We start from the raw sequence: 17,812 nt of genomic DNA, 5'->3' as shown, positions 1-17,812 counted from the left end.
GCTGTGTCTCCCAGGCTGGAGTGCAGTGGCGTGATCTCGGCTCACTGCAAGCTCCGCCTCCCGGGTTCACGCCATTCTCCCGCCTCAGCCTCCCAAGTAGCTGAGACTACAGGCGCCCGCCACCATGCCCGGCTAGTTTTTTGTATTTTTAGTAGAGACGGGGTTTCACCATGTTAGCCAGGATAGTCTCGATCTCCTGACCTCGTGATCCACCCGCCTCGGCCTCCCAAAGTGCTGGGATTACAGGCTTGAGCCACCGTGCCCGGCCAGAAATATTCTATTTTTAAATGGATTGTCAGTACAATAGTAATTGCCAGGAGCTGGGGGGCAAGGGGATGTGGAGTGACTGCTAATGGGTCCTGGGTTTCTTTGGGGATGATGAAAATGTTTTGGAATCTGACAGTGGTGATGCTTGTACAACCTTATGAAAATAAAAAATGCTTTGGTACCAGTACCATGCTGTTTTGGTTACTGTAGCTTTGTAGTATAGTTTGAAGTCAGGTAGCGTGATGCCTCCAGCTTTGTTCTTTTGACTTAGGATTGTCTTGGAGATGCAGTCTCTTTTTTGGTTCCATATGAACTTTAAAGCAGTTTTTTCCAATTCTGTGAAGAAAGTCATTGGTAGCTTGATGGGGATGTCATTGAATCTATAAATTTTTTATTGCGTCTATTTGATTCTTCTCTCTTTTCTTCTTTATTAGTCTTGCTAGCGGTCTATCAATTTTGTTGATCTTTTCAAAAAACCAACTCCTGGATTCATTGATTTTTTTGGAGGGTTTTTTTGTGTCTCTATCTCCTTCAGTTCTGCTCTGATCTTAGTTATTTCTTGCCTTCTGCTAGCTTTTGAATGTGTTTGCTCTTGCTTCTATATAGACCAATGGAACAGAACAGAGTCCTCAGAAATAATACCACACATCTACAGCCATCTGATCTTTGATAAACCTGAGAAAAACAAGAAATGGGAAAGGATTCCCTATTTAATAAATGGTGCTGGGAAAATTGGCTAGCCATAAGTAGAAAGCTGAAACTAGATCCTTTCCTTACTCCTTATACGAAAATTAATCCAAGATGGATTAGAGACTTAAATGTTAGACCTAATACCATAAAAACCCTAGAAGAAAACCTAGGTAATACCATTCAGGACATAGGCATGGGCAAGGACTTCATGTCTAAAACACCAAAAGCAATGGCAGCAAAAGCCAAAATTGACAAATGGGATCTGATTAAACTAAAGAGCTTCTGCACAGCAAAAGAAACTACCATCAGAGTGAACAGGCAACCTACAGAATGGGAGAAAATTTTTGCAATCTACTCATCAGACAAAGGGCTAATATCCAGAACCTACAAAGAACTCAAACACATTTACAAGAAAAAAACAAACAACCCCATCAAAAAGTGGGCAAAGGATATGAACAGACATTTCTCAAAAGAAGACATTCATACAGCCAACAGACACATGAAAAAATGCTCATCATCACTTGCCATCAGAGAAATGCAAATCAAAACCACAATGAGATACCATCTCACACCAGTTAGAATGGCAATCATTAAGAAGTCAGGAAACAACAGGTGCTGGAGAGGATGTGGAGAAATAGGAACACTTTGACACTGTTGGTGGGATTGTAAACTAGTTCAACCATTATGGAAAACAGTATGGCGATTCCTCAAGGATCTAGAACTAGAAGTAACATATGACCCAGCCATCCCATTACTGGGTATATACCCAAAAGATTATAAATCATGCTGCTATAAAGACACATGCACACGTATGTTTATTGCGGCACTATTCACAATAGCAAAGACTTGGAATCAACCCAAATGTCCATCAGTGACAGACTGGATTAAGAAAATGTGGCACATATACACCATGGAATACTATGCAGCCATAGAAAAGGATGAGTTCATGTCCTTTGTAGGGACATGGATGCAGCTGGAAACCATCATTCTCAGCAAACTATCACAAGAACAGAAAACCAAGCACCGCATGTTCTCACTCGTAGGTGCGAACTGAACAATGAGATCACTTGGACTTGGAAAGGGGAACATCACACACCGGGGCCTATCATGGGGACGGGGGAGGGGGGAGGGATTGCATTGGGAGTTATATCTGATGTAAATGACGAGTTGATGGGTGCTGACGAGTTGATGGGTGCAGCACAGCAACATGGCACAAGTATACATATGTAACAAACCTGCACGTTATGCACATGTACCCTAGAACTTAAAGTATAATTAAAAAAAAAAAAAGAAAATGCACATTCTGATTTAGGAGGTTGGGGTGGGGGCCTGAGATTCTGCATTTCTAACAAGCTCCCAGGTGATGCTGATTCTGCTGGTCTAAGACAAACCTTGTGAATAGCAAGAGCTTAAAAAGAGCTTTAAAAGATGGAGTTTTCTGGCTCTCATATAACAAGAAATCTGAAAGTTGTTCTACACTTGATTCAGAAGATCAACAATGTCAGTGCTCTGGGATTGGCAGATCTGGGAGTGTCAAACTATGCCCCACAGGCCAAATCTAGTCCAATGATTGCTTTTGTAAATAAAGTTTTATTGAAACACACACACACAAAAAGAAAAAAAATGCTGAATTGTACAATTTAAAAGGCTGAATTTGATGGTATAGAATGAATTACGTCAATGAAAACATTGCGAAAAAAGGGATCACTAGGGCTTGCTGGAAACATTTTTTGCTCCTCCTCTGTATCAGTTTATAACTTTTGCCTTTGAAAATTCAGATTTCTAACTAGTTACAGCTTAACTGAGGGAAGGTCTCTTAGTGTTGTTTGCTGTGTTTTAATTAGAAGTAAAAGATGTTCATCTACTTTAAAGTATCTCTGCCGAAATGATTACTAACTGTGAAATCCGATGTTTCCACATACATATATCCTTTTATACTTGTGTTCACTGTTATCCATATAAGATATGGATAGTGAGATAGCTTTTAACCTCTGGCTATCAAAATGATTGTAATTTTTAGGCCGAATTCTATTGTATTTTGCTAAACTAAGATATTTTCCATATAATTTATTTTGTGATTCTTTTATAGGGTAAGAAATTGGATCAATATGATAATGCTCTTCAAATTATAGGCTAAAGCGTGCAAATGAGAAGAATGCCTTTGTTCATTCCATTAGCCAAAAACAAGAAGTATATAATCTCCTCTTCCAGAAGACACAGTCGCTTTTAATAGAAATAGAGCAGGAAGTGCATTTAGCTAGGGTGTTTTTCTTTCTCTTTTCAATGTTTTAGATTTAACTTTGGCATTTCCTAGATTTTCATTCTGTATTAATTGAAATATTATGAGGCCATATTTAATTTTATTTGGTGGGGGGAGGTATAGTATAATTTGAGTCTTACAAATAGTCTAAGTGGTTTTCATTAAAGAAAAAACCATTGAATATTACAGCTCTACTTTGTGTAAAACATTACCTCTTCTATGGTAACTCAAAATATAGATGCACATAGGTAGTTTGTTTTATTTTGTTTTTAAGTTTTGTTTTCCAGTTCTAAAACAGTTTGTAAATAGTTGCAGAAGTTAAAACAGTTTGGTGAAGTCAGGAATCATAAGATTTGCTGAACTTACTTTCCCTTTGAGGGCTTTGAATTGAGTGATGATCCCTCACCAAAAAATATTTAATTAATAATAAAAAGTAAGCATCCCTTCTCTATTTTTAGTATTTTTAAACGTTTTATTTTAAAACTTTTTCAGGCATCTTATCTTGAACTATGTTATCCTCTGTGGTAGCCTTCCCTCTTGAAATAGGTATCCTTGCTTGGTAAGACTTCCTTTTGTTCTTGTTGGACGGCTGAATTTCTGAGGACTTGCAAAGGGTGTCTAGCGGTCATCTTCTAAAATTGTGGATTGAAAGAACTCTCAAAAAAATTGTGAGATAAGCCCTGTCAGACCAATTACATTTTCAAAATTTTGAGTACTTAAAAAATCTATAGTAACTCATTTCTTCTTATTTACAAAAAGTCAGCACCCTAGGAAAGAATTAATCTGCTTTTACCTCTTTGTTCTAATCTGAATGAATGTACTTAGAGGTTGATTAAATATTTTTTCTTCTGACCATGGGACACTATGTCCAAATCCTTAAGTAATTACATTCTTCATACAGACATTTCTCATTTTCTTATACTGGCTGAAGAGGCAGGGTAGCTTTCAACCCCCTGTGTTTTCATTTGTGTAATGGTGACTTTAAATTGAGCTTTAAGCACTTTGGTCATTTAACTCTTGACCGGCTTAGTTTAGAAAGCATAACATTTCAAAGTGGTTTATTTCAGAAATCTCCGTACTTTGATGACTTGTGAGAATATCTGAAACACTGAAATAAGCCTGTACTTACAAGAAAAATAATGTTTTAACCTAGTCTAAAAATGTGATTTCAAATGATGAGCAGAAGTTAAAATGTATACATTTATGGTCTTTGAGTGAGATAAACTGAGTATATAAAGAGTTAAAAAAGGAAATATCATTGCATAAGCAGGTATTACCTTCTTAGAGCACTGTGAAAATTTAGAAACTTGGGATAGTTGTATACTGTCATATTTATTATGTTTTATGCATACTTCATCTTAATCCAGCTTTGTCATTCCCAGTAGGTTGTAAATTATCGAGAGGCATGCATTTGTTCATCTTTTTGTTCCAGCCTTTAGTGCCTGTTACGTAGTGAGGATTTATATAATGTTCATTGACTAAATATCCTTTTTTTTTTTTAAATTTATTTTTATTTTTTTGAGACAGAGACTCACTCCATTTCCCAGGCTGGAGTGCAGTGGTGCGATCTTGGCTCACTGTAACCTCTGCTTCCCGGGCTCAAGCGATTGTTGTGCCTCAGCATCCAGAGTAGCTGGGATTATAGACACGTATCACCACGCCCGGCTAACTTTTATATTTTTAGTAGAGATGGGGTTTCACCATGTTAGCCAGGCTGGTCTCAAACTCCTGGCCTCAAGTGATCTGCCTGCCTCAGCCTCCCACAGTACTGGGATTACAGACATGAGCTACGGTGCCCAGCCGACTAAATGTTCTTGATGGTCAGCATCGTTGTTAAATCTAGGCACTGGGTTCAGGTGGCTGTTGATGAATCTGCATATCTGCAAGGTTTATGTTATTAAGGAAAACAGGCTCTATTTTCTCCTTAAGGACTCAAAAGTTGATGTCTGATCACCCCCATCTCCACCCTCAATATTTGTCCTGTGCTTTTTTGCCAGTGAACGAGCATTCAGTTCCACCTTATATTAGAAGATGGGGCCATTAGTATGTTTAAGATCTTACGTTGTTTTTTGAGATGATACATATGTTCTTTTTTTTTACCAGACATTCTTGGTATTCTCTTCTCCTTTTTTTTTTGGAGACAGAGTCTTTGTCACCTGATCTGGAGTGCAGTGACACAATCACTACTGACTATTGCCTCTACCCTCCTGGGCTCAAGTGATATTCCCACCTCAGCCTCCCAATTAGCTGGGACTATAGGTATGCACTACCATGTCTAGCTAATTAAAAAAAATTTTTTTTAGAGATCGGGGTCTCACTGTGTTGCCCAGCCTGGGTATTCTCTTCTTTTATGTTCTGTTGTCACAATGATCAAGATATGCCATTCCATTTTTATTAGTGTTTCCTTACTCATGTTACTAATATTTTTGTACCAAATTCAGAATCCTCAAACAATTAAGTAAAATAAGCCAGAAAATTCTACAAATGAAGAGTGATGAGGGGGAATTAAATCTGTAAGATATTAAAATATAATATAAAGCTTTAATAGTTAAAACTATGTGGCACTGGTACATGATAAGACAGACAGGTCAGTATAACAGAATGAATAGAAAGTCCATAAAGAGATTTCCCTATATATGGGAATTCAGTAAGTTACCAAATTAGCAGGGGAAATGAAGATTGTTTTAATAATGATGCTGAGGCCATTGCATAAACATTTGAAAGAAATTAAGTTGGATTCTTTTTGTATACCTTATACCACAATACATTCCAGATGGAGCATAAATGTAAATGTAACATTGTAAAACCATGAAAGTACTAGAAAAAATATGAAGATATGTTTTCATAATCTTGAAAGTGAGGGTGGCCTTCTTAATTATTGTGTAAACCCAGAGGCCATTTTTAAAAATGATCGATTTGACCACACATCAGATTTTCATATGGCATAAGAGTATGGCATACAAAGTCAGAAGATACATAAAATTGGAAAATATTTATGACATATTTTACAAACCAATGGCTTAATATATAAAGAGTTCTTAATATATAAAGAATTGTTTAATAAGAAAAGGCCAGCAATTTAACAATAAAATGAGCCAACTTTATGAAAAAGAAAAATGCAAATTCCTCTATACGAAGATACATAATGCTAATTAAAACCACATGAAGTGTCTTTTTTCAGAACAGCAAAGATTGAAAGTTTTGATAATATACTATCTTGATAAGGATGTGAGGGAAATCAACTTGGGAGCATAACGTTGGTGATGAGAATATAAAATGGCACAACCTCTGTGGAAAGTCATTTGACATTATAAAAGTTACAGCCCTTTTACCCAACATTCCCAGTTGAAGGAATTTATCCTAGGCATATTCACAAATGATATATGTACAAGAATATTTATATTTTTACCGAGTGCTTCACCATTTTAAACCAACAATATGTAAGTTCTAGTTAGTCCAAATCCTTACCAAAACTTGTTTCTTCCATCTTTCTAAAATTTAGCCATTCTAGTGGACATGCAGTGATAATTTGTTATGGTTTTAATTTGCATTTCTGGTAACTGACGATGTTGAACATCTCTTCACATGCTTATTAGGCATTCATATGTCTTTGGTGAAGTGCTTAAGTGACTTGCCTTTTTTAAAAAAAATGGATTGTATTCTTATTATTGAGTTGTTACAATTGTTTATATATCCCGGATACAAGTCTGTTTTTTAATAAATGTTTTGTTGAAAATTTCTCCCAGTTTTTGGCTTTCCTATTTTCCTACTAGTTTTTTTGAAGATAATTTTGAGGAAGTATAGTTCATCAGTTTTCTTCCTCTATGGTTGGTGCATTTTGTTTTCAAAAGAAAACTTTTTTTTTTTTTTTTTTGAGACGGAGTCTTGCTCTGTGCCCCAGGCTGGAGTGCAGTGGCGGGATCTCAGCTCACTGCAAGCTCCGCCCCGCCGGGTTCACGCCATTCTCCTGCCTCAGCCTCCCGAGTAGCTGGGACTACAGGCGCCCGCCACCTCGCCCGGCTAATTTTCTTGTATTTTTCATAGAGACGGGGTTTCACCGTGTTAGCCAGGATGGTCTCGATCTCCTGACCTCGTCATCCGCCTGCCTCGGCCTCCCAAAGTGCTGGGATTACAGGCTTGAGCCACCGCTTATACTCCAAGGTCAAGAAAATTTAGTCCTTTCCCCCCCCCCAGAAGTTTTATATCTTTAGCTTTTATATTTAGCCTTTTTTCCCATCAGATTTGCAAAGTGATCTGTAACCAAGAAGGAAAAAATGGATTTAGAACCACAGCTTTAGAATGCTGTCTAGTTTTCAGATTCATGTCCTTTCCCCTAGTAAAACAGTTTCTGATTTAATGGAGATAATGCTATTGTTTTTGATAAGATAGATAGCAGTGAAGTATCTGGCTTTAGTACACTTCCTAAGTAAATCCTCAATTCACTCCTAATTCTGTGTTTGAATATTAATGTTAGATGCGTCTGTAGACCACCTGGAGCTGCCGCTTGTAGAAGGCCTTCTACTGCTGTAGGGCAGTGAGGCAGCAACAGTGCAGTGAGCACTCCGGGAAAACTGAGTCAGAGACCTGACTTCTGGTCTTCACCCTGTTATCTGCTCCTATTGGAATAGAACAAAACTCTCCCTCTTATCCAGCAAGCCTCCCATTTCATCTAGAAGAAAATTCCAAACATGTGACTGTTGCCCAGAATGTCTCCCAGAATCTGATTCCAACCCCGCTGTTCCATCCCTGTGGTGCCATTTCCTGTTCCTTAGAGTTTTCTGCTTGGCCCAACTATGTGTCTTTGTTTGTGCTGTTCCCTTTATCTAGATTGTTCTCATTCTTTTCATCCTACCCTAGGCTTAATTCAGTCAGTCTTTTAAGTCCTCAGTAAAACCCCATATCCTCCTTGAACCCTCTCCCATCCACTCAAACAGGAAAGAATGTTCCCTCACATTTTGTCGATGTATAGCCTCCCTCGTTGACTTCCAGACTTCTGAATGCTTTGTGGGCTGCTAGGGCGTGGTGTTCATTTTATATCTATGTTTCGTATGGTGACTCACACAGCACCTGGTATAGAGCCTTTCTGTTGTAAAGCATCACTGTTGTAAAGCATCACTGTATTCTTTGTAATGAGTTTTGCACTGGTGTTTTTCAAACTCTGTGGTGTGACCCATTTGTTGCTTGTAAAAGCAGTTTTGGTGGTTCATGAGCAGCATTTTTAGAAAAATGAAATAAAGTAGACTAGAACATAACATCGGTAAGCATTGTATACTAAAAGGTTTGTTTCTGGTTTTATGTTTGCAAATATGTTTACTAGGCTGTGATAATAGAATGTATTTTGTACTATGGGTTGTAGTAAAAGAAAAATTGAAAAACACTATACTAGATTTTAACCTCTATGATGAATTTTAAAATTTAGAGGAGAGACACTTGGAATTTTAAATAAGCCCAAAGAATACAAAACCTTGATAGTTATGAAAATTTTCACAAAATGCTTTCACATAATTTATATCATCTTCATTATCCCCATTAAGTGAATGATTTTTTTTCTTCAGCATGTATTGTATAGTCTTTGTGTTAGATTTGAGGTGTATAATTGGATTATAAAAATATAAATCGGCCAGGCACAGTGGCTCATGCCTGTAATCCCAGCACTTTGGGAGACTGAGGTGGGCGGATCACCTGAGGTCAGGAGTTCGAGACCAGCCTGGCCAACATGGTGAAACCCCCCCTCTCTACCAAAAATACAAAAATTAGCCTGGCGTGGTGGCATACACCTGTAATACCAGCTACTCGGGAGGCTGAGACAGGAGAATTCCTTGAAACTAGGAGGCAGAGGTTGCATGAGCCAAGATTGCACCACTGCACTTCAGCCTAGGTAACAGAGCAAGACTCTGTCTCCAAAAAAAAAAAAAAAAAAAAAAAAAAAGAGATATATATAAAAATTTTAAATGGGATTTTTGAAGAAAGTTTAGTGGATTATCAGATGTTTGCCTGAAACTTCTGTTTCTTAAGCTTCTCTATATTATATATTATCAATTTAGATTGCTTATAGTAGAAGTATAGTGATAAGACAGTACTTTCTACATTAGAACAGAATGAATATTGTCAACTGAGTCTACAAATCAAAAATTAAAAAATTTGTCATTAAGGATACTGAAATTCCATGTTGAAAAATAAGTTCACTTTATATAGTACTCTAATACATGAAAAGAAATTTCTTTGTTAATTAACTAGTATTTAAAAGACAACTTAATTTTGAAACTGATTATTCTCAGTCAGCTCAGCAAGAATCACATTAAATATTTCTTTTAAAAGGGAGTAAAACCTCAAATTTTCCAAATCAACACAGGCATCCTAAGTGTGGTGGTTAACTTTCAGAGAGCCTTGAGTCAGACGTGCTTTCCTGAGATAGGAAAGCTATCAGCTACAGGGTTGCTTAGTATTTACAGTAAAACAGTTTCTGATTGACTTTTAAGTTTTTGCTTTAAACCTTTCCTAGATCCCTGGTCCCTTTATCTCTGGCGTTGCTGTGTTAATAATGCCTGTGCCTTTTTCCTTCACCTTTCTTCAGGGTCAGTATAGACCTTCTGATTTGCTGTGCCCCGAGACATATGTTTGGGTCCCCATTGAGCAATGCCTGCCCTCACTTGAAAACTCCAAGTACTGCCGTTTCAACCAGGACCCAGAAGCAGGTAAGTTTGGAGCTGAGCTCAGCTGGAAATCATTGGCTTTGTTTTTATGATCCATGTGTGTGTGACTGTGGCTGTGGCTGTTAGCAAGATCCAGGTAGCTTTGTATATATTATAGAGCATGTTGTGCATGAGTGTGTGTGTGTGTGTGTGTGTGTGTGTGTATAAGATAGAGGAAGACTTTGCACATGCACACAAACTCACACTCACAGTTTGGCACAAAATTAAGAAACCTCATGTGCTCGTGCCACTTACTGACCTGGCTTCTCCCATTAGGTTAGTTTTTATATGCTTTGAGGGGCTGATATCAATATCCATATCTTTTCCAACTATCACAGTGCCTAAAAATTGACTTCTAGTTGGATTATTTAGTCAGTGTAGAGGAGATAGATATATTGACCAACTGGACAGAATAAAGTTGTAGAATGGTTTCATGGAGGCAAACAGACTGTAATGGATTTTGTGACAATACTTTTTTGACCTTCTTCTTATCTCTGGTGTACCCCTCCAGTATAGTCCCAGCCGTATTTTGTTCCCCATTGTTCCATTTTTGGTGTTCTGTGTTCTAAGAGTATATACAGACATTGAAAGTATATCCCTGGCTGGGTGCAGTGGCTCACGCCTATAACCCCAGCACTGTGGGAGGCCGAGGCAGGCAGATCACCTGAGGTCAGGAGTTCGAGACCAGCCCGGCCAACATGGTGAAACCCCTTCTCTACTAAAAATACAAAAATTGGCCAGGCTTGATGGTCGGTGCCTGTTATCTCAGCTAGTCAGGAGATTGAGGCAGGAGAATCGCTTGAACCCGGGAGGTGGAGGTTGCAGTGGGCCAAGATTGCGCCATTACACTTCAGCTTGGGCAACAGTCTAAGACTCTGTCTCAAAAAAAAAAAAAAAAGTATAGCCCTGGAGTTAGGCTTCCTGGATTCAAATCCCGGCTTCATGATCAGCTGGTAAACTGTATGCCCTTAGGCAATTTAATAATCTCCCTGGTCTCAGATTTCTCACTTTTAAAATGGAGATAATAATAGGATCTACCTTATTGAGCTGTAATGAGGATTAAAATGAGATAAACATGCTAAGAACAGCCCCCATTACTGTTTTTTGGTGGTCACTTGCCAAATTAGAACGCTGCATCCCATATCTGCCACAGGCTTTTGTCTGCATTTACTTTTATTTACTGTGATCTCTCTCTCTGCAAAATCGTGCAGTTTTGTTTACCTCCCTGTAGTCTAAGTACCACTCACAGTTCAAAGCAGCACTCCTCCACACAGCCCTCGTAGTCCTCCCTGCTTTCAGCCATGGCTTTGTAAGACAGGCACGGGTGCTGATGCTCTTGGGATGGGTTGCATTAAGTTGACAGGCTTGTCTTCCCCTTAAAGTTCCTTGATATTCTCAATTGTGCTTAATTGAACTTTGAGGCCTCATAGAACCCCACCACAGAGGAGATGCCTGATCCTTATTTCGTAAGAGTATGAACATTTTTCCAGCTACCACCCGTTGTCTAAGTTTGGGAAAAAAGAAGGAAAGATCAATGGAAAGCCTGGAGGAGGAGAGAGGAGTAGATGGGGCAAAACCAAATGAAAGATAAGGGGGCAGGGAAAGGGATGCAGTAACTTCTTCAGTTCTAAGATGTGCATTTGTTTCACAAATCAGGTTTTTCGTGTAAAAAAAAAAGGCTCATGTAATATATTTTGTTATCTCCTTGAAAAGCTGTTATGAAATCAAGAGTGACTCCTCCTTACACATGATGATACCTTAGAATCTGATGATGAGTGACCATAGGGACACAGATGACTCATATGCCAGGTACCCTGGCATTAGCCCCAGTTTTTCTGGATGTTTAGGTTTCTTAGAATAACCAGAGCTTTATAGTTCCCACACCTGAAATTATTAGTCAACGTCTGATCATTTCCTTCTGAGTAAAGTTACACCTCATTGATCAGATATGTTGCTTAAAAACAAATATTAAATTTGTCAATCAGTTTTGGAGTCAGGCCGAAAGCCAAAGGCAATAGGATTATAAGAGAAAGCATACACTTATCTACTCTCCTCTCTTCCCTCAAAAAAAATTTCTCCTCTAGCTTTCTTAAGGTCAGGTCAGTCCAGTCCCTATGATGAAAACTGCTGAACATCTTACTAAAAGATTTCATGTTCACATATAAAACTTTTTCTGTTTAAGTTGCATTCCAATAATATTATGATCCTAAATTTCTTACTCCCCAACTTATGATAGCTTCGCCTTCTTTTTTTCCTTATTGATCAGTTTTAAAGGTTGCATTTCTTCTTACATAATACTTGGAGACTAAACACAAATTCTCCTTTTATAAAGTTGAAAAGATGACTGAATAATTTCTATCCATTGAATAGACATTCAAATAAACATTCATGTTAATATATTTAAAAATTATTTTCCAGAATACATACTAATGAACATGGCAAAAAATATTTAAAGTCTCATAATGACCATTTTTTGTCACGAACATACTATATCCTTGTGAGCGATGAATATATTGTGTGTTCTTTTCCTATAACTAGTAGGTTACATTTCTTATGGCAGTAGCTTTAGCTCTTAATCTTCATTGTTTAGAATTCATTTACAAAACTCGAGAGTAAATTTCTTTGAGAATAAGTGCTTGGAAGAAATCGAAGATCTTTTTTTCATATGCTGAATCTGTGGAACTTTCAAGAGAATATCACACACAGTTTTATCAGTATTGAATGTCACAGTCCAGACACTATTTGAAATCAGACTTATATCCTGTGGTTTTAGGAAATTAAAATGCAGTTACATGCTGGAATGTATTGAGCCTGCTGTGAAACATGGTCATTTGAGGTTTAAATGGCAATCTGTGAGAAACGGTTCTCTTCTCTGGGGCCAGTTTTACTTTTACATGACCCAAACTTTGACTCAGAAAATAGAGCTTAATATGGGCAATATTGTTGTTCATCAGCATGGTGCTTTTTTCACTAAATCTTGTTTCTCTTTCCAGCTGTTGAGTAGTTAAATTATTCTGCAAAGGCCAGTTGATCACCATAGGCTTTGGTTAAACCAAGTATGGCTTCAAGGTGTGTCAGTGGCCAGCGTTAAGGAAAATCACCTTTTCCCCCATCCTTTTGTGTACACTACTTTGTGGTACTGTGGGGGGAGGGATTGACAAGCTGCAACAACTTGGAAAATTTTGAAGAAATCCTTTTGTTCTTAGATAAGTCCTTTGTTTTTCAATGCAGGACTTCTGTCTACTTCAAAGAAAGGGGTTCAAAAGTTTCTCAAACTATTTTTAAGTAAAAGTCTGTTAGATTTTTTAAATTAATAACTGAATATGTATAGGTTTCAAAAGTTCTGTACACATTTATGTATACACATATTTATGTGTATTTTTAAAAAAACTAAAGAATATTCTGCATCCTTACGTTATCATTTTTACTTAATACTTTGTGTTAACTTCTTACTTTTGATAAGGTAGAAACTTGCTTTCAGTAAAAAACAATTTGACCATTAATTTGGTCATAAGAAAACAAACGCTGCTACTGTGTGATACACAGTGTCTAATACAGATTTTTTTTTTTTTGAGGCCAGGCTGGTGTGGTCTTGGCTCACTACAGCCTCTGCCTCCAGGGCTCAAACGATCCTCCTGCCTCAGCCTCTTGAGTAGCTGGGACTACAGGTACACATCACCATGCCTGGCTAATTTTGGTATTTTTTGTAGAGGTGGAGTTTTGCCACGTTGCATAGGCTTGTCTTGAACTCCTGGACTCAAGCGATTCACTCACCTTGGCCTCTGAAAGTGCAGGATTATAGGCGTGAACCACCATGCCCAGCCAATACACATATGTTACAGAAAAGCGTTGTTATTTTTTGTAATATTTTGTAATTAGTTTAGAACCATAATAGATAAAACTATGATTTGATTTGACTCTTAATGTTGTGCAAACATCATATTATCATTGGTAGTAAAATCCTTGGTTCCAGATTTACAAAAAAAAAACTTTCTTGAGCATATGCTGTTTCCCAGGCACTATACTATGATTTCCCCGTTACTCATTTTATCCTGAAAACATAGTTGAACAGTTCGTATTGACCTCTCAAATATTTTTTGTCACAAAAGTAACAGGTAGCATTTGTTTTAATCAGGATAAAAAATAATTTAAATTCAAATACTGCTCTATACTTTTTGTAAGACTTATTCTTAGTATTCATTTTAAGGGGGCTAATAAGAATAATTTTTATTTCTATATGTAATTATAGTAGGATATATATTTTACCAGAGTAGTTTACATTTCATTCTGTTCTATACATTGAAATACTTGCAAAAATCTTACAGTTTATTTTTAATGTAGCTAAATCATTCATTATTAATAAGGATGTCAAATTTAAATTTGCTGCAAAGAACTAGTCCCTAAACATGATTTAGTGCTTTATCCATTTACCCAGGATAGTGAATTTCTAACACACCTCAATTCTTCCCAGCTGTTGCCGAAAATCTAAACTAACGTAAAGAAGCTTGTACCTGGTGTGATCCCGAAACTCTGAGCTTCTCGTCTGTATTGTGGTTTTGCTGTTAAAAGGCCTCTTTCTTTTCTCCTCTCTCTACTCTGTCCATCATTCTTGCTGGCATGATACCCTGGCCAGCAAGGTTTTATACTTTCAGCATTTTGTTTTATACTTTCATAGTTTCTCTATCATATGCCCACAGAGAAAGTAAGGCCCACTCTGACCTTGACTGTCTGTGGAAGAACCAGGTTCAGGAAGCACGCCGTCCTGCATTCATTCGCCTGTTTCTCCAAGCCTGGCACCACTTCCCGAGTGCTGTATTGATGGACCCTCAAAAGGGTATACCTAAGCCAAGCTGTCATTTTCATCACTGGGAAACAGTGCCTAGTGAGAAAGCAACTTCCTCGGGCGCCTTACAAAGGTGCTGCAGTAATAACTCATGACTAAGGAGACAGTGTCTTTCCTAATTATTTTAGATGCAGAATTCAGCTTTTTTTTTTTTTTTTTTAATACTTCTGAAGGTAAAATTGTTTTCATATCTGCATTTGAGGTGGAACTACCTACTTCAAGTTGCAAAATGAATGATGTTGCTTGCTAAATACTTAATAAACATATATTCTTTGTTTCCAGTAAAGATGGTGGTGCTTGGATGTAGCCAGCTGGAAGTAGAATCACTTGTACACTATTATGTGCTATAAAGGATACCATTGAAACAAGAAAATGTCTTGGAAATTTGACTCCCAAGTTTGGTGAATCTGGAGAATATATTTTAATATGGAAAATACGAATGTTACAGGCTTCCAATTTTTCAGTTTACTTTCTCTCCTCTTAAAAATATCACTCTATTGTATTATTACTATTTTTTTTTTCTTTTTTTGCGATGGAGTCTTGCTCTGTCACCCAGGGTGGAGTGCAGTGGCGTGATACCAGCTCACTGCAGCCTCTACCTCCTGGGTTCCAGTGATACTCCTGCCTCAGCCTCCTGGGTAGCTGGGATTACAGGCGCACGCCACCACATCCGGCTAATTTTTGTATTTTTAGTAGAGATGGGGTTTCACCATGTTGGCCAGACTGGTCTCGAACTCCTGACCTCAGGTGATCCACCCGCCTCTGCCTCCCAAAGTGCTGGGATTACAGTCGTGAGCCACCGCACCTGGCCTGTATTATTACTATTTTTTTTTTTTAGCCTCTTAGTCTCAAAGATACATTATGCACAATTTAGTATGGTGCCAACATGACTGTTGGTTTAAAAAGATACTAGGCTTTCCTAGTTTGCATGATCTTTTAGTGAAAACACTAAGAAAAAATACAGGTTTTTGCTACGATATTTGGTGTGCATGACTGAAGTATAGTATTTTACTTGTTTGCATTTTCTGCTTGGAAATGTGAAAACTAAGATGTCTTAAGATAAACTTCAACAGTTGTTCTCATTTTAAAAGATTGCTTTAAAGCCAGTCTTGCAGAGAAATTTTAAAACATACTAGTTTATAAATTTTTACCAGCCAGTATTTGCTCAATAAGCCATGCATGAGCGGTGAGCCAATGGCTGAAACTTGTTAGAGTGCTGGCCAGACAGGTTTGAAAAGCAGACTTAAGATTTCCATTTAGCAACTAAATAATATTTCTCTAATCCCTTCCTTTTTTCTCGTAGAATAGGTTTTAAAATTTCAAAATATGTGCCAGGCAATGTGGCTCACACCTGTAATCCCAGCACTTCAGGAGGCCGGGGTGGGAGAATTGCTTGAGCCCAGGAGTTTGAGGTTACGGTGAGCTGTGATTTCACTCCTGCACCCCAGCCTGGCCAGGAGAGCAAGACCTTGTCTCAAAACCAGAAAAAAAATTTTCCTCAAACAAGCAGTTCCTTTTATAGTTACTCATTTATTTTATTTAATTCTGTAGTAAATAGTAGAAATCATTTTAGTAACTTAAAAAATATCGTGATGCTTTAGAGCATGTCTATAAATGTTAGTTACACCTGCTTCGTGGCATCTTAGAGTTCTACTTCATTTGTTTGTATAGAAAAGTGACATTTTTTAGTATTTTAAGGGAGTTGTCCAAAATGCCAATTAAAAAATAAAAATAAAGCCCATACCAGCTATTTAAGTGCTGGTTGAACTACAGTGTTTTATTGAAAATAAGAAATCAGTTTTCAGTTTTTTTTATTTTATGTACCACTAAAAAAAACTGTGCTGCCAGGTAAACTGTGATTCCATTGGTTGGAAGATGCATGTTGGTTTTTGAGCTGTCGAAGTGTATAAAAGGAGAATCTTAATATAGCAGAACCATGGTTCAGCCTGTACACTATAATACCTGGCAAACCTGTGGAGTGTTTAGGTTACTTGGTTTTTCTATTTCAGGAGCTTTATAACATCTTAATTCTAAGCATTAAACATAATATAGATGGAGTGTGCTTTTATGTTTCAGAGTTTGAGGGTATTGAGTTCAGATACTTTTATCTAAAAATAAGATTACCACTATTGATTAATGATAATAGAGTTCTTATAATACGCTGATCTAAAAACAGATACTGTACTTCTAAAATTTCGAGAAGGCATGTAACTACCTCTCAAGGATATTTTATTTTGATGAAAGTAAAAAACATAGGTATGAGCTGAGAGGAGTGTAAAAAGAAAGAAAAAATTGTAATAAACTTTTTACTGCTGTATTAGGGTTCCCTAGAGGGACAGAACTAATGGAATATATATATATATATATATATATATATATATATATATATATAAAAGGGGAGTTGATTAAGTATTAGCTCACACTGTCACAGGGTCCCATAGTAGGCCGTCTGCAGGCTGAGGAGCAAGGAGAGCCAGTCCGAGTTCCGAAACTGAAGAACTGAGAGTCCGATGTTCGAGAGCAGGAAGCGTCCAGTATGGGAGAAAGATGTAGAATGCGAGGCTAGGCCAGTCTCTCTTGTCACATTTTCTGCCTGCTTATATTCTAGCCGCACTGGCAGCTGGTTAGATTGTGCCCACGCAGATGAAGTGGGTCTGCCTTTCCCGGCCCACTGACTCAAATGTTCATCTCTCTTGGCAACACCCTCACAGACACACCCAGGATCAGTACTTTGCATCCTTCAATCCAATCAAGTTGACACTCAGTATTAACCATCACAACTACTGAAAAAGCATTAAAATTCTGTAAACATTAATGATCTTCCTGCATCCTGTTTATAAGCAAATTTGAAATTTAAAAAATTTGTGTGATGTTAGAAGGCAGCAATAAATGTAGAAAATTAAAAACTTTGCGGCCGGGCGCGGTGGCTCAAGCCTGTAATCCCAGCACTTTGGGAGGCCGAGACGGGCGGATCACGAGGTCAGGAGATCGAGACCATCCTGGCTAACACAATGAAACCCCGTCTCCACTAAAAATACAAAAAAATTAGCCGGGCGTGGT

At 37.7% G+C, this 17,812-nt stretch overlaps 1 protein-coding gene across 4 annotated transcripts in view; it reads left to right on the top strand.

Annotated features, from left to right (window-relative positions):
- ATE1 (arginyltransferase 1) overlaps positions 1-17,812 on the top strand; it is a 186,943-nt gene that overhangs the window by 126,887 nt on the left and 42,244 nt on the right. For all 4 annotated transcript variants that reach the window (XM_050804581.1, XM_050804580.1, XM_050804582.1 and 1 more), the window contains one exon: positions 9,792-9,912. In XM_050804581.1, coding sequence (XP_050660538.1) covers positions 9,792-9,912 — 121 coding nt within the window. The remainder of the gene's footprint in view (positions 1-9,791; positions 9,913-17,812) is intronic.

The sequence above is a fragment of the Macaca thibetana genome, chromosome 9 (assembly GCF_024542745.1).
Source record: "Macaca thibetana thibetana isolate TM-01 chromosome 9, ASM2454274v1, whole genome shotgun sequence".
Taxonomy (NCBI): domain Eukaryota; kingdom Metazoa; phylum Chordata; class Mammalia; order Primates; family Cercopithecidae; genus Macaca; species Macaca thibetana.
Note: the sequence above shows the minus strand (reverse complement) of the source record. Positions and strands in the feature narration are given on the sequence as shown.